A 23635-nucleotide genomic window follows, 5' to 3' on the forward strand; every position below is an offset into this window, starting at 1 on the left:
TCTGGGCATTTACGGGGCTGACGACCGTCATAGGCTGGTTTAAGTGATCACTTTACACGCGTGTAACATTCACCAATTCTACCCATTATTGACAACCACACTACTCAAATTCTTGGAAGTTCTATATATATATGAACCAATTTAGAAACCTTGTTCTTGAATCACTAGAACTTCACTAGAGACATCTATTGGTGAGATGTAAAGAAGCTACGGGTCGTCAGCCCCGTGAATGCCCAGACTTCCATATTCTTCTTCATCTTTGATGAGATGTCAAAAAATAATATGAAAATGACTCCTGTAATTGGAGATAATCCAGATTTTGTGAACAAGTATTTGGACACACTCAAAATGTTGTAAATAATTTTGAATATTAAAAATTTTCAAAATGTTTGTTACTATACCAATAAATTTTTGTTGGTTCATTGTATGTTTTCTACTCACTTCTGGTCGTAGTAATGTTTTTTTCTTCACAATTACCATGATTTTACTTTCTGATTACCTCCGCATTATATTATTTATAATATGTACTCACAAAAAATAAATAAGTATGAAATTCATTGTTATAAAAATGTCTGTTTGCGGCCCTTGGTAAAATTTTAAGTCATCGATTCGGCCCGGGATGCTATTTGGGTTGACCAAGCCTGATTTAGAACAATACAATTATGTAACATAAAGGTCATTGACATTTCCAATAAACTTGTCTCTTTGATTAGAAGGGACCATTAACGTACAAGATCGCCTTGGATATTGACATCTTTTACTTATTATGTACTGAAGGGCATTCCAATAATCTTTTTTTGTGTATCATTATACTCACTCCTTTCAACAACGTCATATATCAAAAAACTTTTTTTCAGGAGATGGTTTTTAAAGTTTAAAAATATAATACAATGTTTTAAAAATAAATATCAAGCCACTTATTGAACTTTTTACTTTGAAATAGATCTTTTTATGTTGAATCTGAATGTTATGAAAAATATTTAGCATATTTAAAAAATAATAAAACAATACATTTTCTTTAAAATGCAAAAACAATACTTTCTGCCCTGTACCGGTTAAATATTATGTTAAAAATATGCCTCTTTTGCTGGGATATAGTACATTTTCTGGGCATTCCGAAAACATGCACAACTGAAAATTAACGATTTTTGATTTATGACGTTCTTGAAAGGAGTGAGCGATTTGTCCTTTTAAATATTTATTTAATACCATTTGCGAAGATCACAATTTTAATTTTAATATAATCTTGATAAAGAAGCGGTTACAATTGAAACCAGTAGACATGATAATTAACTTATAATAGAATATTTAAAGTGATTTTAAAACAAAGTTTCATTTTAATTATAAAATGAAAAATCAAACAGTTAGAGCTTCAAATAAAAATTATAAAAATAAAACACTTAAGTAAGACCAATTTTTTGAGTATATTAATTTAAATCCGACCAGATTTTAATTTTTTTCTGACATTTCTTGGTGGAACTACATTTTACGTATATAAAAATGTTGCAAATAAATGAACTGGTCAAATAATAAGCTGCATGAAAATTTAAAATTATGTCCTCAAGATATTCATACATATTAATAGTATTTTTTACGAGTAAACATATCGCTCACTCCTTTCAAGAACGTCATAAATCAAAAATCGTCAATTTTCAGTTGTGCATGTTTTCGGAATGCCCAGAAAATGTACTATATCCCAGCAAAAGAGGCATATTTTTAACTTAATATTTACCCGCTACAGGGCAGAAAATGTTGTTTTTGCATTTTGAAGAAAATGTATTGTTTAATTATTTTTATAAATAAATTAAATATTTTTCAAATGTAGAAAAAACCTTCAGGTTTTACCTAAAAAGATCTGTTGCACAGTAAAAAGTTCAATAAGTGGCTTGATATTTATTTTTAAAACATTGTGTTATAGTTTTAAACTTTAAAATCGTTCTCCTGAAAAATCAAGTATTTTGATTTATGACGTTCTTGAAAGGAGTGGGCGATATGTAACCTATAGTGCCCTTGCAATTTCTGACATTCACCTTTTCCATTCATCTAAGTTCCTCCATCTAATTTCATTAATTGATTCGGCAGTCACTTTGTGGTAAAATCTATCCATTTATAATAAAAGTTTTACTTGGTAAATTCCACTATTTCTTAGAATCTATTGTTACACCTCTTCATCCTTCAACGTCTCAAGGACAGAACTCTAAAATTTAAAAATGTAGAAATTTTACATGTAAGTAAAATCGGTATTTGTTTATATAATCTAGAAAAATTATTAAGTAGTAAAGCAATTGATATAGACATATCTCATCATAAATAACCAACTAAATTTGAATCGAGTCTACTTTTAAAAATATTCCCATTGTGATTCATTTGTCTTCTATCTCGCTTTCAAACTTTTTATTTTTGTGCAAAATGTCAAACCGTAATAATTTTATTTAAATGACTTTAAGTGTTTATAAAAAAGGTATTACACAAAGTGAATGATGAATGTTAAGGATAGTGTTGTAAAATTTTGACTTATCTTCACATACGGTGTTTGAAAATGATAGGAATGCATCGATTTTACACGTGTCATAATAGATTTTAAGACAACGTGGTATCCTCTATCCTCCATTTAAGTTCCAGACGTTCCAGAGTACCATGACCCTCAACACTGAACGAGAAATGGGAGATTACTAGGCTTATACAGATGCTTCCAGCTTCACTCACCTCCAGCAAGAATGGCGAAGAGGATAGCGAGGATCAGAATGGCTCCAACTCCCCACCAGATCCAACTTTTCCAGGCTCCCTTCCCAGGCCTCTTGTCCATTGTCAGAATCAGCTTCTCACCCCTGGAAACAAATCAAATAATGTAAAATTACACTTAAATTGATCGGTGGACATATGAAAACATCGGTGGCATCATTATATGACAAAAATGGTGAAAAACATTGGTATTATTTATTAATTCGGCATTAACTTTGTGGAATGACATGTTGATTTTTAAAAAAAATTTAAAATACCACTTAATAAAAAATATATACCCCTAAATATATTTTATGTTCCTTAGTTTTAATTTTTACCAGAAGATGAAAACAACTGTAAGTTTTCGAAACTAATCGTATATATAAATAAAACTCATTAAGTGGTATATTGAAGTGTTTAATTTTTAAAAAATAAGGACATTGGTACAATAAACCAAGCTCGGACACAAAATGCCGAGCCCTCTTCTAGTGGAACGGAAGGTCTGTTGACGGTTGACAACAGTCCGGCTTCTCCTGAGGAGTTTTACGTGGTTTCCTCCCAGCAATTAGCATATGCTGAGAAGTTCCTGATTGTCCCACTCTAGATTATCCACCCTGTTCCCAACGTAGATTAAAATAAAAAATATTTATCCAACTAAAATCCACTTAATGGTCTATAAACCTTGTACATACTAAGCAAGGAAAATAATAAATGCAACTCCTATATAAAAATACCATTTAAAGACAGGGTGTTTAGTCCTAATCTCCAGATTTTTGGATCAATACAGATGACATAGGTAAATGAAGAAACGTGAAGGACTTTACTGCTTTATAGAAAAGGAAGTGAAGTAAGAAATGCAAGATTTATATGAAAGTAAAAAGAGAATAGCTGTAGTAGTAAGGGCACTAGGGGTTGCATACCTTTACTCGTTAAAGCTACTGTGAAGATGAACGATAATTTTGAGGATCAATTGATTTATTTATGAAAATTTACCCACTTTTACACTTAATAAATAAATATTATTTTTTGACATCTCATCAAAGATGAAGAAGAATATGGAAGTCTGGGCATTTACGGGGCTGACCGTCATGGGCTGGTTTAAGTAACCACTTTCAACAAGTGTAACATTCACCAATTATATCCATTATTGACAACCACACTACTCAAATTCTTGGAAGTTCTATATATTTGAACCAATTTTGAAATATTATTCATGAATCACTAGAACTTCACTAGAGACATCTATTGGTGATATGAAAAGAACCGGCTTCCATATTCTTCTTCATCTTTGATGAGATGTAAAAAAATAATATCAAAATAACTCCTGTAATTGGAGATAATCCAGATTTTATGAACAAGTATTTGGACACACTCAAAATGTTGTAAAGAAAATAATAATCAAATGTATTACATATTTTATAAATTTAATATTTGGATATTCATTCATTTGTAATTGATTATGAGGCAAAAATTAAAGGCATAAATAATATCGCATTATGAAATATATTTAACTAGATTAGCTGTTAATAAAAGCAATGGGATTTAATTGATTTCAACACAGTTTCTTAATAATTATTGATAAAGTTTAATGAATGCAGAATTGAAGCTATTATACATTTTTACCAGAGAATTTAAAAGTAATATATTACACAAACTAATTCTCGACAATTCTTACGTTCTTCGTTGTCACGTATAAAACTGAATAAGGCTGTAATTGCATATTTGTATCGAGACTTTATGGATAATTAAGAATTTAAAAGTCCAGACTCCTACATATATTTTTATCTAAAAAAAGTTCTACATCCATTATTATTTTAATTAAATTAAACACTTCAATAATCCACTGAATTGAGTTTTATTTTTTTAATTTTTAATTGATGTTCTACTTAGTAAATACCACTATTTCTTAAAATCTACCGTGATCATTTCGATGCATTCCGCATCATTTTTTACGACTAGTTTCGAAAACGACAATTGTTTTCATCTTCAGGTACAAATTAAAACTAACGAATAAATCATTTATTCGTTAGTTTTAATTTGTACCTGAAGATGAAAACAATTGTCGTTTTCGAAACTAGTCGTAAATAAAATAAAACTCAATTCAGTGGATTACTCAAGTGTTTAATTTAATTAAAATATCATGTCATTCCACAAAGTTAATGCCGAATCAATAAATAATACATCCATTATTTATTGATTTGGTATCAACTTTTTGTAATTGATTGAGTAATGTGATTTTTTAAGAGATTTTTTGAGTTTATTAATGTAAACACGACTAGTTTCGTGAACATTAAATGTTTTCATCAAAAGATGGAAATACAAAATGTTTGCAAACAAAACTTGATTTCTTTTTCAAAGTAGGATTACCAAAAGCAAGCGCGTCGATATCAAGCAGCGACGTCACTTCACGAGTGTCCGAAGACAATAAATAGAATCTTAATTGGTGTTTTTTATTGTTTACTTATATCTAAATAGAGTGTTTCCATTTTTTTAAAAGGTTTATTTTAAACCTATTTTATACATAACGGACATTAGGCTTTAACGGACACCCACTACCCACATTTAGTCCGTTATATTGAGGTTTTACTATACACACAACATATCGTGGGTGTTCTGGCGAAAAACTCGAAAATACGAAATTTTTACATCATGATGCATATTATAAAGTTTTCAACATTCTATGAACTGGCAAAATACACTATGTAGTTAGAAATATCATATACTCGTATATGTGGTTTAAAAAGTAAATTCAACTTTATGTTTAATTTTTATACAGGCTTAAAGCATTAAATAACAGGGACTATTCAAACAGGGATTTTAGAGTAAACGTTTTTTGCCAGTGTACCCACGATATATACCTAAACTAAATAGTTCATACGAGATGCAAAAATTAGGCAAATATCCGCGACAATTCGGACAAATGTTCGCGTTGTGCCATTTGCAACGCTATTATTGACCAACCGAAAGAACGAATCCCCTTGCACATCGCGTAGGATGCCATCAAATTACTAATAGACGTTCCGCAACATTTATGTAAAACAAAAGCGCTAAGTCCATTCTGTGACGTGTAAATCGGTCCATTAATATTAAGCCGTTGCTGACGACACATTTGTGTATTACCTCAAACTCCAATTTACAACATTTTGAGTGTATCCCAATACTTGTTCGCAAATCTGGATTTTCTCTACTACTTCATTTTAGATCAGAATTAAAAAATTTGAAGATAAATAGGGGGGTTAAGTCGGGACATTTACATAGGTTAAGACCTGTCATAGGCTGGCTTAAATGATCCTTTTATTCACATGAAGTATTCACCATTCTACCCATATTTGACTGTTATGAACTCATATATACAGTCGTATGATAATTTATTATGGCCACCCTATGGAATTGACAATATTCAAATATAATCTTGTTTTTCATACTATGTAGTGAAAAGCGAAAAAAAATGTGTGAATTACATTTTGGTCACGTAATAATTGATGCATTTTTATGGTTTTTCCTCTTTCACTCCTTTCCTGAAAGCCATTTTGTACGAAGCAATCTTTTTACGCATTTTTTTCTCAGTGCGCATGTGGATTTTACTCGACAGTTTTTATGAAATTGCTCAAGTTATATTTGAATTAAGTTTTTATATCTGTTGTTAAATTATTTTGTGAACCTTTTTCTATATCTGATCATAAAAATATTTTACAGGTTACCCCTGTTAATACCCAGACATCCATATTCTTCTTCATCCTTGAAGAGATGTCAATAAAATGTAAAAATAACTCATAATAAAAATAACTAATAAAAGTGCAGAAAACCCAGATTTGTGAACAAGTATTTGGACACACTCAAATTGTTGTGAAACTTACAAGTCACCATAGATGCATTCGCGGAAACGTTTGAAGTCTATAGCAGCTATTACAATTTTTCGTCTATGAATATCTGAGAATATCTCGCTCACTCCTTTCAAGAACGTCATATTTCAAAAATCGTCAATTTTCAGTTGTGCATGTTTTCGGAACGCCCAGAAAATAATCTATATCACAGGAAAAGCGACATATTTTTAACTTAATATTTACCCGCTACAGGGCAGAAAGTGTTGTTTTTGCGTTTTGAAGAAAAGGTATTGTTTAATTATTTTTTTAAATATACTAAATATTTTTCAAATGGAGAAAAAACATTCAAGTTTTACCTAAAAAGATCTGTTGCACAGTAAAAAGTTCAATAAGTGGCTTGATATTTATTTTTAATACATTTAATTGTATTTTTAAACTTTAAAAACGATCTCCTGAAAAATCAAGTTTTTTGATATATGACGTTGTTGAAAGGAGTGAGTGATCTGTGCAACCGTTCCGCCATTTTCTCCGTCATAATAATAAATAATGATAAAAAATTATGTCTCAAAACATTACGAATTCGCGTGATCATTAAGAACGTAATATACAGTCATTTATCATAAAATAAAAAGTCATTAACCGTATTATGATAATGATAATTATTTATTGTATTCGACTGAATCTGACATTTGTATTTTACTTGAACGTATTTTTGTAAGTGTAGCCATTTGGCAAGAATTTTCTTACAATTTTTCAGAATTTGCAGAAGACGTTACTTAAAATATCATTCTTTTAATTTGGAAAATTAAAAAAAGCATAAAAAACTCATTACATAATTTATAAACTAAACAGATATCGAATCAAAATTTAAATTTAAGTAATATATTTTTTACAACATTCTGAGTGTGTCCAAATACTTGTTCACAAAATCTGGATTATCTCCAATTACAGGAGTTATTTTCATATTATTTTTTGACATCTCATCAAAGATGAAGAAGAATATGGAAGTCTTGGCATTTACGGGGCTGACGACCGTCATAGGCTGGTTTAAGTGATCACTTTACACACGTTTAACATTCACCAATTATACCCATTATTGACAACCACACTACTCAAATTCTTGGAAGTTCTATATATATGAAGCAATTTCGAAACCTTGTTCTTGAATCACTAGAACTTCACTAGAGACATCTATTAGTGAGATGTAAAGAAGCTTTTGTTTAAAGCAGGGACTCTTATATTAATTAGCATGTGCGGTCCGAATCCTGGATTAAAAGAACACACATGAGAAACGCCAGAAAATATCATTTTAATTTTTATTATTTAAGCTTAACAATTTGACCAGTGAGTCCAAATACGTGCTCACAAATCTGGATTATCTCCAATTAACTATTTGATTAATTAATTACTATTATTATTAATTATTGTCCGCCTCCGTAGTGTAATGGTCAGCACGCTCGGCTACCGTTCTGGAGGTCCCGGGTTCGATTCCCAGTGGGGGTCAAATAAATGTGTGGGTCAAATAAATAAGTGATTTTTTCACTCTAATATTTATTTAATAATACCCTGGACTGGTACCTGAAGCAGAGGGCTGATCACCTTTCCTTCGTATGTAAACGATCAAGATAACACTGCGTTTATATGAAGCAGTGCCCTATGCACCATTGAGGTGCAGATAAGGGTTTTATTTTTGTACAATTATTTGAAGATAATCCAGTTTTGTGAGCAAGTATTCGGACACACTCAAAATGTTCTAATATCTGAATTTTAGATGTAAAATTTGCAGTTTGCACACTATTGCACTATCGACGTGACTTACATCCACGAGCGTTGGAACAATGCGGCTCGCCTCAGTAGCTCTGCGTCGTGAAGCGCAAAAACTGCATGCATTCTGGTGTTACACAATCCGGCGCGGTCCACTTTCGGCCGAGAGCCGATTGTAAAAACTGCTCCGAAAGTTCTCGAATCTGACAATGCCAAACTGGCCAGATAGCGACACTCGTGACTCGAGAACTGGATCCAGTTAGCGAGCCGGAATCCGGCTGACAAATGTAATACAGCGTATTTGTGAAAATTTGCGACGACCTTTGGGCAGTAGAACTATGTCAAGACGTTGCTGACTGTTGAGAACTCAGGTATTTTTAAAAGTTTATGTTTATTTATTGTATTTTTTTTAAAAACCCTTATCCGCACCCAATGATGCATAGGGCACTGTGTCATATAAACGCAGTGTTATCTTGATCGTTTACACATGAAGGAAAGGTGATCAGGCCTCCGCTTGAGGTACCAGTCCATGGTAGTATTGAATAAATATTACAGTGAATAAATCACTTACATTTATTTTACCCCCCTTGGGAATCGAACCCGGGACCTCCAAAACGGTAGCCGAGCGTGCTGACCATTACACTACGGAGGCGGACATTCATTCATTCATGATTCAACATTTAATAAAGTTTATGTATTAAATGTTGAATCAAACACTGATTTCCTGAGTCTACTATGTTGTATTTTATTGTTGAAAAAACACATAAAAATCAATTTTGTGACAATTGTTTCGCCTTTTCAATCGAATGACATTCCATAATTAAAATGTAACTTTGTTTTAAAATCACAATAAATATTTTATTATAACATAATTATAATGTCTACCGGTTTCGAAGCTAACCGCTTCTTTATCAAGTCTTGATAAATAATGGGTTAGCTTCGAAACCAAAAGACATTATAATTAAGTTATAATAAAATATTTATAGTGATTTTAAAACAAAGTTACATTTTAATTATAAAATGGAGAATCACAAAGTAAGTGCTTTAAATATAAATTATACGAATGACATTCGTTTGAAAATGCTATAACTAGGCGAAACTAGTTTTATTTATACCATATAACTTTTTTTTCTATGTTTTAAATCTTATAATTATTATTAATTTGAAATTATTTAAATAAAATAATTTTGTTTTTTATTTTTCAGTTACAGTTTTCTCTAAAGACAATGCCATCATCACTCCTTACAACTCCATTTTGAAATAGTCGCAGCTTATGACCTGTCATGTTTGAAAATGCCATAACTAGGCGAAACTAGATTTATTTATACAACATAACTTTATTTTTTACTATGTTTTATATCTTATAATTATTATTAATTTGAAATTATGTAAATAAAATAATTTTGTTTTTTTTTATTTTTCAGTTACAGTTTTCTCTAAGGACAACGCCATCACTCTTTACAACTCCACTTTAAAATAGTCACAGATTATGACCTGTCACAGCGTATGATAGATAATAAGATCTGTAAAATTCATCTATGTTTGAGATGCTAAAATGAAATATTAAAAAAAACTTCTATTTATAAATTTTTATTATATACGACTTGTTTCGAAAACTTACAGATGTTTTCACTTACAGGTGAAAATTAAAACTAACGAGCAAAAATAACTCATTAAGTGGTTTATTAAAAGTCTTCAATTTTTTTTCAAAATTATCAACATGTCGTTCCACAAAGTTAATGCCGAATAAATAAATGATATGAAAATGTATTATAATTATATTTCCAAACGGAAATACTGCAGTCAAGGACTGATGTGACGACTTTGCCCGTTGAATACCATTTGTCAAATAAATACAAACCTGTTTGAGTTGACTTTGAAACCGCATCGCGAGATAAATGCCAAAATAATACATTCGTATGCACAAAACCTGACCGATTTTGTAGATTTCTACCAATACTATTTTGCTGGAAAGAGGCAACAATTCATCATGTATATATGCATTCAGCAAGCTCACGGACATATCGCTCACTCCTTTCAAGAACGACATAAGTAAAAAAAACTTGATTTTTCAGGAGAACGTTTTTAAAGTTTAAAAATACAATACAATGTATTAAAAATAAATATGAAGCCACTTATTGAACTTTTTACTGTGCAACAGACTTTTTAAGGTAAAACCTAAAGGTTTTTTCTCCATTTGAAAATATTAAGTATATTTAAAAAAAATATAAAACAATACATTTTCTTTAAAATGCAAAAATAACACTTTCTGACCTGTAGCGGGTAAAATGAAGTTAAAAATATGCCTCTTTTGCTGGGATATAGTACATTTTCTGGGCATTCCGAAAACTTGCACAACTGAAAATTGACGATTTTTGATTTGACGTTCCTGAAAGGAGTGAGCGATATACAAAATAATGTATGTAAGCACTGTTACTAAAAATAAATATTCACATTGAAAATTCATTGTTATCGTTAGATTCTGATGTTTAAAAAATATATATAAACTCTTGGTTCTTGTCAAAACTGGTTGGAAAGAGTACAAAAAATAGATGTGATTAAAAACACAGTTTTAGTTTTATTTTATAATGTTTTATAAAATGTGCCCAAAGTATCTGCAAAATTATTTTATTTAAAAAACTTATAGACGGTTTTTCATATATCATCTAATCTCATCTCAGCCCTCCCATTCTCCCACTGGCAAAGATACCCTTTCATTGAGTATCGCTTTTTGCGTTCTGTGCCATCCTTAACTACTTAAAACATTAGCATATTGTTTTTAAAATATTGATTACTCGATGTTTAGTTAATATTGGAGATATAATCACCGAAGGGTGAAGGCTAGATAGTTTCAGCTAATATTAAAGATATAATGGTAAAAGCTTACAGCTAAAAACTCGACGATTTCAGTTTATATTGGATTAAAATCGTCAAAGGCTGAAACTCGACGTTTTCAGCTTATATAGAAGATGTAATCCCGTAGTTTTTAGCTGGAGATTTAAATTAATATTGCGAATATAATGGCCGAAGTTTAAAGCAAAAACTCGTTGATTTTAGGTAATATTTGCATATAATCGGCGACAGCTAAAACTCGATGTTTTCAGCTTATATTGAAGATATCTAACAGTTGCCGAGGACTGATCTCAATGTTTTAAGCTAATATTGGAGATATAATCGCCGAAGTGTATAGCTGAAATCTCGACGATTTCAATAAATATTTGCAAAAAAATTGCTGAAAGCTAAAAAGTCGATGTTTTCAGCCAAAATTGGAGATATATCTACAAAAGTTTATTCTTTAAAAATCTCAATTTCAAATATTTATCCAACAAATTACCAACAACAGTCTACTTGCAAATCAGTCTGCAACAAATCGGTTCGAGTGTTTAACAAATCAGGTGCGATTTGCACGATTATTGAGAATTACGTAGTCACAAGTCTCCGATCGTTACGCAAATAGAAAATTTGTTATTGGCGCTCGAGTCGCCGCGTCACAACGGCAGGTTCATGTACCACCAGCCTCTAAAATATGCTAATTATTCACTCTCCTGAACACTTCAAGATGGACACTTTCTAATAGCGCTGAAAGAAAAATGAAACTCGGCTGTTGATTTCGACGCCATTGGATTAAATTAGAATTATGAATGGCTTGTCTGCCATCTTGGGAAAGATCTTCAAACTGAAATATAAACATGAGCCACTCGAATTTATCATGCTCGTTTGAATCACCAACCTGAGAATATTTAAATACAGTTTGAATGCCTTTTCTTGACAGCGAGGTATGCTTAGAATGATTTAGTACTTTAAGAAAAATTCTTGTTCGTTCTACGAAATCTTGTAGTAATCAGTCAAAATCTAAATTCATATTTTCGGTGGGAAATGAAAACATTGTTACTATTTTTTAACATCTCATCAAAGATGAAGAAGAATATGGAAGTCTGGGCATTTGCGGGGCTGACGACCGTCATAGGCTGGTTTAAGTGATCACTTTACACACGTGTAACATTCACCAATTCTACCCATTATTGACAACCACACTTCTCAAATTCTTGGAAGTTCTATATATATGAACCAATTTAGAAACCTTGTTCTTGAATCACTAGAACTTCACTAGAGACATCTATTGGTGAGATGTAAAGAAGCTTTTTATTAAGCAGAAACTCTAATATTAGTTTGTGAAGTCCGAATCCTCACACACATGAGAAACGCCAGAAAATACCATTTTCATTTTTATTATTAAGCTTATAATTTGACCAGACAATTTATTTACTCTCTTGAATGTTACACTTGTGTAAAGTGATCACTTAAACCAGCCTATGATGGTCGTCAGCCCCGCAAATGCCCAGACTTCCATATTCTTCTTCATCTTTGATGAGATGTTAAAAAATAATATGAAATTAACTCCTGTAATTGGAGATAATCCAGATTTTGTGAACAAGTATTTGGACACACTCAAAATGTTGTAAAAAAAAACATTGTTTTTCATATCTCAAAATATATTTTTTTAGTGGAATTTTTAATGGCCTGCAAAGCCTCTTCTTTATAAGGCTTGTCTCCAGGTATGAAAGTAAGGATAGGGAAGTTAATATAAAAATACATCACAAACACTAAGATAGAAAAAAAAAATTCTTGAATTTATTTTGCACATGGCGGGAATCGAACCCGCGTCGTCAGTTTCGCAGTCGAGCGTATACCCAACTACGCCACGGCGCCTGCCAGATGAAGAAGAATATGGAAGTCTGGGTATTTACAGGGCGAACCACCTGATATCGGCTGGTTGAGTGATCACTTTATACGCGAGCAATATTCACCATTCTACCTATGATTAACAATGACACTACTCAAATTTTCGGAACTCCTATATATATCATTAATCTCATGACACAATATGTGTTATATGAGTACATAAGAGCCATCTATATTGGATTGAGAAAGCTTTTATTTAAAAGACGGGAGAAACCCCAAATTTGCGAACGAGTATTCGGACACACATTAAACGAATGTTTGATAATGCCCTAACAAGGCGAAACAATTGTGACAGTATAATTTTTTATGTGTTTTTGTTGATAAAATACAACTTAGTAGACTCAAAAAATCTGTGTTTGATTTAAAATTAATACATAAATTAAAATGGAGTTCTACAAATTAAACGCCAAATCAATAAATACCTAATAAAGCTGGATTTCACACTAAATACGGATTTTATTAACTGATTAAAAATCTTTTGAAAGTAAGGTTTAAGAACGCTATTCAGTGCAAATAATCCTTTCATCTCCAGAAAGTTTGATAAAGTATACAAAATATTTAAAAATTTAACCCTTCACTGCATGACTTTTTTTTTGCCTGACTCCATGACTGCATTGACAGTTCGTCTTCGAGAGACAAGTGAAGTTATTATTTTGGCGTTCATAGCGCGTCTTTTGGCTAAATTACGAACTATATACATGAGTTATGAATGTATCTAAGAAGTAACAACAAAAAATGATTGCTTATATTTTTAAAGAACGTTTTGACACTAACTTTTGGGTATGTAACAATTTTGATACACTATGCAGTGAAGGGTTAACCCAGTGATTCCCAAAGTGGTCTATATCGACCCCCAGGGGTCTATGACAACTTGCAAGGGGTCTATGTTTTAATTTGAATTTAAAATATAAATGTATAAAACCTAACATGTGTGGTTCAAAGTGAGTAACACCACATATACCGGCTGTCAAAAATACATTTGAAGATAATGAATTTGATAAAAATCAATATCAGGTAACGCAAGGGGTCTACGAGATAAAAGAGTTTGGAAACCTCTGGGTTAACCGAACAAAACAAAAAATAGCCCGTCAAGGTCATATCGGAACTATCGGTACAGCGATGGATAGTAACAATAAACGAGCAATTTTGTTAATCAAGCCATTTTAGCGGACTTCCACCATCCACCTCCCACCAAGAGCAAGCACAGCCAGCAAGCATTATGAAGGGCTAGATGAGGTATTTACCTAGAACGAGAAAGCCATTCTTGGTACGAAACAACGCCAGGAGTGGGAACACGAACGGAGTGACCCTCCATAGTTACCCCTGATGAGGCTCTTGGGTACACGTAACGGTCGCCGAAGGACACACTGGTGGATAGGAGAAAGGGGTTTAGTCATTCGAAAAGACTGGAGTCGGTTCACATGGTCAAACGAATGAGGTGAGTGAATGTTTCGCTTTTGGCGAAGTGCCTGCGGATGAACTGGATAAAGCGAAACTAGCTTGTGACGTCAAAAGTGGATGTGTGTTTGATGAAGAGTTTGAGGTATGGTCACAATACTTGGAAACGGGTAGAATGAACAAATTAATGAGATATCTGAGTGAATGTTTTGATTTTGATGAGATACCTGAGGATGAATTGGAAAAAGCAACGCTAGCTCAAAGATAGCTTGTTACGTCATAGTTTTATGGATGTGTGTCTGATGAACAGTTTGAGGTATGGTGAAAAATATTTGGAAACGGGTAGAATGAAAAAAATAATGAAATATCTGAGTGAATATTTTGATTTTGATGAGGTACCTGAGGATGCACTGGATAAAGACACACTAGCTTATTACGTTAAAAGTGGATGTACATATGTTTAATGAAGACTTTGAAGTAATGTCACAAATACCTGGAAATGGGTCGAATGATAAAATGAATGAGATATCCGAGTGATTTGCTTTGCTTTTGACGAGGTATCAACTATCAACAAAAAAACTAAACGCTTCCCTGTAGGGGTAGGTAGAGAGAATAGAACGCTACACCAATCTATCCCTGCAAACAATCTTCGCATATTCCACATTCATGCATCTCCTCAAACATACACGCCGATTATTCTGACTCCTGACCTGGCCACTTTAAAGTATGTGAAATATTTGATTATGCCCAGTTTTCCTCGATCTTCCTCTGATTCTATTACCAACCACATTCACCTTACAAATAGCTGGAGGAACAGCTAGTATTTAATAAGCGAGTATTTTTGCCTACATATTTGACTTATTAGATAGTAAATTTAAACATGTAGATTAAATCCACTTACGAGTATATAAAGGCTATAAAACTGTTATCATTTTAAAGCCTTAGAGTAGAGCCATGAAAAACGGTGTTCCATAAGCTGTAGCTAGATTTCGGATTCGCTTAGACGTTAGGCAATTAAAAAAACAGTAAGTATTTAATAAATAAACAACCAATGATATTAATAAATGGAGGAAATTATGCATATTATGAAGGTAATCCAGCCAAACTTATATATATTGAGGAAAATACTACAATTCAATAACAGTGTTTACAGTAACATTATCAATTATCGCAGATGTATTGTACAGGTTGTTTCTATATATTAATCGGTTATATATGTGCATAATAAAAAGTAATAATTCATTATGTGGGATAGAGCATTGAACAACTTATGGAAGTGAACGTAAGGTGAAGAAGATGCTTGCCGTATAAGTGATGGAGGTCGTTAGAAGGTAAAGTTGAAACAAGAGAAACTAAACTTTTATAAACACTAAAGAATAATATTGATCACATATTTACATATATATTTGTATTTATTATTTCTTTAGTTAGCTTGTCCGCCTCCGTAGTGTAATGGTCAGCACGCTGGGAGGTCCCGGGTTCGATTCCCAAGGGGGGTAAAATAAATAAAGTGATTTTTTCACTGTAATATTTATTCAATATTACCATGGACTGGTACCTGAATCCTTCCTTCATGTGTAAACGATCAAGATAACACTGCGTTTATATGACACAGTGCCCTATACACCATTGAGGTGCGGATAAGGGTTTTATTATTATTATTATTAGTTAGCTTATATTCCAACTAATAATATTCCAATAATATTCCAAAGTTGTTTTATTTTATTAAAGTTCAAAAAATCAGTGTTCGATTTTAGCATTTAATATATAAAACAAAATTTTAATGTGACAAATTGTAACGTTTAATAACATATAAATTAGATTTACATATTATTAGATTAGAACCAATATTTTTAGCTTTTCCACATTATTTTTATTTGACCAGCGACCGGGTTTCGTCGTTACCGACATCATCAGACTGGTGGGAGGCTATACAAATTGTTATGTTATATATAAAACAAGGCAGGAGTTGATAACCATGATTTGATATAATTTTATTGATTTGATAAAATTATATCAAATCATGGTTATCAACTCCTGCCTTGTTTTATATATAACATAACAATTTGTATAGCCTCCCACCAGTCTGATGATGTCGGTTACGACGAAACCTAGTCGCTGGTCAAATAAAAATAAAGTGGAAAAGCTAAAAATATTGGTTTTAATCTAATAATATATTAAAAATGCAATTCCATCACGAAGTGTCAGTGGATAATATAAATCTATTAATTAGATTTACCTTGAATTTTGTAATTGACGGACTCATTCGCGGTAAATATTGGTAAATACTGACGCATTAAAGCTGGTTATTTATGAAAGAATTTTAATTTTTGATTATTTATTGAGCATATTTCTAATATTGCAAAATGATAACCTCAAGGCTCTAAACCAGTGATTCCCAAAGTGGTCTATATCGACCCCTAGGGGTCTATGACAACCTGCAAGGGGTCTACGTCAGCGAAAAAAAATTGACCTATTAACTAAAAATATTGACTTATTGGTTATGTTATTTCATTTATAGTTTATTTTATGTTTATTTTATGTTACGTATATTTACAACATTTTGAGTGTGTCCAAATACTTGTTCACAAAATCTGGATTATCTCCAATTACAGGAGTTATTTTCATATTATTTTTTGACATCTCATCAAAGATGAAGAAGAATATGGAAGTCTGGGCATTTACGGGGCTGACGACCGTCATCGGCTGGTTTAAGTGATCACTTTACACACGTGTAACATTCACCAATTCTACCCATTATTGACAACCACACTACTCAAATTCTTGGAAGCTCTTTATATATGAACCAATTTAGAAACCTTGTTCTTGAATCACTAGAACTTCACTAGAGACATCTATTGGTGAGATGAAAAGAAGCTTTTTATTGAGCAGAAACTCTTATATCAGTATGTGAGGTCCGAATCCTGGATTGGTGAGATGTAAAATTTTACATAACAGATACAAAATTTTATTTTGAGTAGTTTTAATTTAAATTCAATCAATAAATGTATAAATTAACATGTGTTTTTACTTTAAGTTTTTAACACTAAACTTCACTACAGTTACAAATTGACAGGAAATCAATATCAGGTAAGTAGGGGGTCTACCCAACACGGAAAAACATGGCAAGGGGTCTACGACACAAAAAGTTTGGGGAACTCTGCTCTAAACGCTAATTATTGGGATAATTACATCGAGATTACTGATAATGTGGTCGAGTTCGGTTATATGACTCATGGATTCGGACAATTTGGTATTTAGTATGAAAAATATTAGCCATTACAATGATATTTTTATCATTAAAATCTATAAAAATTGTATTGCCAAAAAATCTTTTTTTAATTGATGCATGAAGGCGGATTTGCATTATTTATTGGCATCTGGACAATGATAAAGAATAATATGGAAGTCTGGGCATTTACAGGTCTTACGACCGTCAAAGTCTTGATTAAGTGATCACTTTACACACGTGTAACATTCACTAATTCCATTCATGATTGACAACCACACTACTGAAAATTTTGAAACATCTAGAGATATATTGATAAAAATCGTAACAATCTCCAGATAATACTCGCAGATAATCCTAATTGTGAACAAGTATTTGGACATACTCAAAATATTGTAGATAAATCAACATATCGAATTACAAGCTAAAATATATGAAAATCATGTTTTCAAGCGTTTCTAGAGTATGTTCATATAATTCAAGATTCGGACCTCACATATCGCTCACTCCTTTCAACAACGTCATATATCAAAAATCGTCAATTTCCAGTTGTTCGTTTTTTTGGAATGTCCAAAAAATGCACTATATCCCAGCAAAAGCTGCATATTTTTGACTTAATATTTACCAGCTACAGGGCAGAAAGTGTTGATTTTGCAGTTTGAAGAAAAGCTTTTGTTTAATTATTTTTTAAATATAATAAATATTTTTCAAATGGAGAAAAAACCTTTAGGTTTTACCTAAAAAGATCTGTTGCACACTTAAAAGTTAAATAAGTGGCTTGATATTTATTTTTAAAACATTGCATTATTTTCTTAAACTTTAAAAACGATCTCCTGAAAAATCAAGTTTTTTTTATATATGACGTTGTTGAAAGGAGTGAGTGATATGTACGAATAAGGAAGAGTCTCTGTTTAATAAAAGCTTTCCTCATCCCAAAGGGAGGCCTTTGCTCAATGCTGGACGCAAGAAGAAGGCTGAAGTAAGTAAGTGAACAAGGATTTGAACATTTTCAAAATGTTGTAAATAACGAAACACTTTGAGTGATTGATTGTTTTTGATACCGCGTAGGATGTGTTAAAATATTACCTTCTAGTGTTATGGAACGTAACTACAGATAAATACTATTAACACTCAAATCAGACCGGAACGGGCAATATATACTTTTAAAACAATAAGATAGCACCTACACAGTGTGATTGAATAAGAGTTAAATACTTTTGTTGTGTATTCTGAATATATTTTAGAATCAATCAGTACTTATTTACCAGTGGCGAGCAAATAATATTGAAATTGTAAAGAAGGGTAGGCATTATTTACAACATTTTGAGTGTGTCTGAAATAAATTATCTGGTCAAATTATAAGCTTAAATAATAAAAATGAAAATGGTATTTTCTGGCGTTTCTCGTGTGTGTGAATATAATCCAGGATTCGGACCTCACATACTAATATAAGAGTTTCTGCTTAATAAAAAGCTTCTTTACATCTCACCAATTGTCTCTAGTGAAGTTCTAGTGATTCAAGAACAAGGTTTCTAAATTGGTTCATATATATAGAGCTTCCAAGAATTTGAGTAGTGTGGTTGTCAATGATGGGTAGAATTGGTGAATGTTACACGTGTGTAAAGTGATCACTTAAACCAGCCGATGACGGTCGTCAGCCCCGTAAATGCCCAGACTTCCATATTCTTCTTCATCTTTGATGAGATGTCAAAAAAATAATAGGCACTATTTATTGAGGTAAGGTAGTCACATATTTTCGGCTTATACGGAATACACGCCAATGCTATTTTTATAATTTTGCAATGAGGAATACTACTTCAATGCTTCAATTTAATGATTTAAATTTTATTATTTTTTTATCCTTTTCGTAGAAAAAAAATCTGAAGGTTGTTTTTGTAAGAAAAATACATTTCCTCACATCTCTTGCTTTATTTTTGTATATATTCGTATTTTTCAAAACTTTTACCTTATTAAGCGTACAACAGACCTTTACATAAATAATCGAATACTGAAATAACCCTATCTAATTAACGTAATTATGATTGAGATGAATCGTTTGCTTTCTTGTATTAATGAACAAATAATAATTGAAAGTTTATTAATAAAAATGTGCAAAAGAAAATTGAAAAATTAGCATACAAGTAACTTGAACTATTCGACTGGAATAATACGAGGAAAAAAATAGTATCAAGTTTAGTCGAGTTTATGAATAATAAACCTCAATATGACATGCCTGCCAATCTGCAATCTATATAGATAAAGCAATCATTATAACTATTTAATTAATGCCTAATTGACGATTCGACCAGGAGTACATGTGTGTGATGTGGTAAATCAATTTGATTCAGAAATGTTGCCGGGCAACATTTTAGCTGTGTTGGGTTATAAAACCATCGAATTTATTATTGTTTATGTTTTCCTGTATTTTTTACACGAAAGTTCAACTATGTTTTCCTGGTAGAGCCTCAACAAAATGCCATTTAAAATGTAAAATATATAAATGAAATAAAAATAGCAATCATCTAATGCAGAGGTTCCCAAACTCTTTTATCTCGTAGACCCCTTGCCTTACCTGATATTGATTTTTATCAAATTCATTAACTTCAAATGTATTTTTGACAGCCGGTATATGTAGTGTTACTCACTTTGAACCACACATGTTAGGTTTTATACATTTATATTTTTAATTCAAATTAATACATAGACCCCTTGCAAGTTGTCATAGACCCCTGGGGGTCGATATAGACCACTTTGGGAATCACTGATCTAATGTATCATTGAGTGCTTTTTTATTATGAGACATAATGCTTTTGCGTCAAAATATATATTTTAAAACTAGTATGTGGTGTTAAAAAACGAAAAAAAAAATGTGCATAGCAGTGCCCTATGCACCATTGGGTGCGGAAATATAATGGGTACAAGCTTCTTTAGGGGTGTAAGCTTTTTTTGAGGCTTTATTATGTAATAATTCTCCCCTACATTGCAATGATTCTCTTTTACGTATGATGTTTCTAATGAAATTTTTATGTACTTAGGTGTGGAAGATGATCAATTATAACTCCCTACTATTTTATTATAAATATGTTTTACTAGGTAGGTCTATGTGAGTGGTTTATAGAAGAGACAAATCTAGAATCCGCTTGCCAGACTGTGCTGGTATACCCACGGTTGCGGCTATGTTGTTGTAGCCAATGTATCACCAACATACCCACATTAATAACAACAATCAAATGTATAAATGTATCCAGAGAGAATGAAATTTATGTATGTAACAACGGTTGGATGTAAAATGTTTAAAAAGTAGTAAGACCTACCTCATATACTTTCGGTGTTCGTTGACAGGAACAAAGTATTCATCAAAATGCTCGGCTCCCAGGTCTACTTCAGTATCCTTCTTCACAGGGATGCTATTGAGTCCTGTGACATTGGGAGGTAGTCCTCCGTTGTTATCTGTAGATTTCCCATTCGGTTTGGAGATAGGTGCCATGTTGACAAGTTCTAGATTCACAGCTTCAGGAACCTTGGTGTCTCCGTTGTGCTCTGACTTAGTCGGAGAGGAGAGGCCCAACGTGATAGTTGTGTTAGCAGAGCCATTCACACCGTTGTTGTCGTGCTTAGCCTTGTCTTTCATCAGTTCGTGGGAATCTTTGCGTTTCCTCTCGAAGCCTTCCACCTTAGAGTGGACATTCTTTCCGTCATGGTCTTTGGCGAACTTCTCGCTGTGTCTTGCCTTATTAGGATCGTTGGCCATCTCATCATTGTGGAAAGCGGGATTGTCGATGCCTATAAAAGGTTCGTTTCGGCTGGATCTTGGAGTACCGACATGGGTTAAATTCTGAGTGCTCTCGTAACTTTGGAAGTTCTTGTCACCCATGGTGACGTTTTCATAGTTTGGCATGGTTTCGTTGGAGTCATAGCTCGGCAACGAATCATTCTCGTTATGGTGTCCGCTCATTTCGTTGTCTTGGTGGTGGATTTGAAATTTGAGCTTCTCGTCTTGGTTCTTGGTGGTTTCGTCCTGGATGGCGAACGAAACCGGCGTGCGGAACATGTCGTGGGGATCGTTGGGAGTCAGTCCCACGTCGTCGAGATCAGCGGTGCCCGCCACATTGGTGATGGTGATGTGGTGGGCATCCTGAGGGTGCTGGAGATTGGACGCGTTTCCATGCCCGTTGGGCATGTCGATGTGGTGGCCTGCTGATGCATCCGGGACGAAGACGAATGCTTCATCCATGGTGGATGATTATTCTGAAACAAAAAGAAGAAAAAAATTCAAACAAAGTCATTCACGGTCAATAACGATAATTCTTTTTGCTTTTTTCTATCCTTATCTGCACCCAATAGTGTAAGCAGAAAGTCTTATATTATATCTCACCAATAGATGTATCTAGTGAAGTTCTAGTGATTCAAGAACAAGGTTTCTAAATTGGTTCATATATATAGAACTTTTTGAAGAATTTTTGAAGAATTGGTGAATGTTACACGTGTGTAAAGTGATCATTTAAACCAGCCTACGACGGTCGTCAGCCCCGTAAATGCCCAGACTTCAATATTCTTCTTCATCTTTGATGAGATGTCAAAAAATAATATGAAGATAAAACTCATTAAAGTGGTATAATCAAGTGTTTAATTTTAATAAAATGTTAAAATCATAATGATTATAACCTCGGTACTGAATTCGGAGTATTATTAACGATGAGAAAACATGGAAAGTACTTATAAAAGTTCAATAAACTAGCGCGTTTTTCAATCAAATGTTTGCATTACGTTAGAATTCATATTATTTTACCCAAGGGTGTTTCAAATAAACAATTTAACCTGTCGGGGAGTGAGTTTCTGCGGACAAATATGTATCTAAGGATTGAATTTGTTTTTGCTATTGTTTTTTACTTTTATAATTTTCTATCATAGTCGATGTTATAAGCAACATATTTTCTTGAATAAACAAAAATATTTACACCAGTAAACATGATTTAAGTATATCAAAATTTTCGAATTATCGAATAATCATATTTTTAACATGTTTTGATATAAATCGTGTCATAAATCATATTCCGTATCGGCCGTACATGTACGGCCATACTCCCGGACACGTTAAATCTCATAACTTTACCATAAAACCGATAACCTTTTAATCTCACGTACAACCGATGAGAAAAAACGCATAATATATTCCTATAAACTTTTATTGTGTTTTATTATACTACATACATGTAGGTAATAAAACCCCATAAATGTATACGCTAAAACAAAAGCTATTTGTCTCAATAGAAAAACCGATGGAATCAGCTAAAAAGGTAATTTAAATCCGTTTCATAACACACGTGCTTTGAACGAATACTATAAATAATAAATTGCGCTACATAAATAATTATTTTCATAAAAACATCGTGACTTCAAACAAATTTCATTACGTTGTAGTCAGTATTTTGAACAGGGTGGCGCAAAAATAATCACCCTATCGAAAGATGTGATAATTTTTGCAAATAGCGTTGTACGTTAATCATATTTAAAATTTGTGAACAAGACAGCTGCAGTATAACATCAAATAATGTAATCGAAGTGACAGCAACTGTCAAGAAGCAGGCTGTCCGCCATGAGCAATATTTTGTATCGCGCGTGTTGCTGACGCTATCGTGTGGGTTACATACAACAGATGACGCTGCCATTGTGGTAAAAAAAACTGTTTTTCAAAAAAGCATGTTTTTATCTGTATTGCGTTTTTTAAATGCAACGTTGTGTCAATTTTTCAAAGCAATCGCTGAATAACTTGAAAGAAATAAACAAAGAAATTTGTGACTTTAAATAAGTCTTAATTTATACGCATAAGAAATCATTTTAGTGAAAGAAAGATTCGTTTGTACGAAGAGAAATAAATAACAATGATATAATAAATTACTTAGTTGTGAATCCATATTGATGAACTACTTTGCTTAAAGTGGCAATAACTGGGGTC

General features: G+C 32.5%; 1 protein-coding gene across 1 annotated transcript in view; it reads right to left on the minus strand.

The window, feature by feature from the left end:
- The window catches only part of LOC148303007 (uncharacterized), a 154877-nt gene that overhangs the window by 49111 nt on the left and 82131 nt on the right, over positions 1 to 23635 (minus strand). The window contains exons 3-4 of the mRNA XM_088270718.1: positions 20994 to 21927; positions 2707 to 2828 (exon numbers count right to left, since the gene is read on the minus strand). Coding sequence (XP_088126844.1) covers positions 2707 to 2828; positions 20994 to 21913 — 1042 coding nt within the window. The 5' untranslated portion in view covers positions 21914 to 21927. The remainder of the gene's footprint in view (positions 1 to 2706; positions 2829 to 20993; positions 21928 to 23635) is intronic.

The sequence above is a fragment of the Brachycentrus maculatus genome, unplaced genomic scaffold, assembly GCF_059751285.1.
Source record: "Brachycentrus maculatus isolate JH-2025_06_01 unplaced genomic scaffold, ASM5975128v1 h1tg000393l, whole genome shotgun sequence".
Lineage (NCBI taxonomy): Eukaryota > Metazoa > Arthropoda > Insecta > Trichoptera > Brachycentridae > Brachycentrus > Brachycentrus maculatus.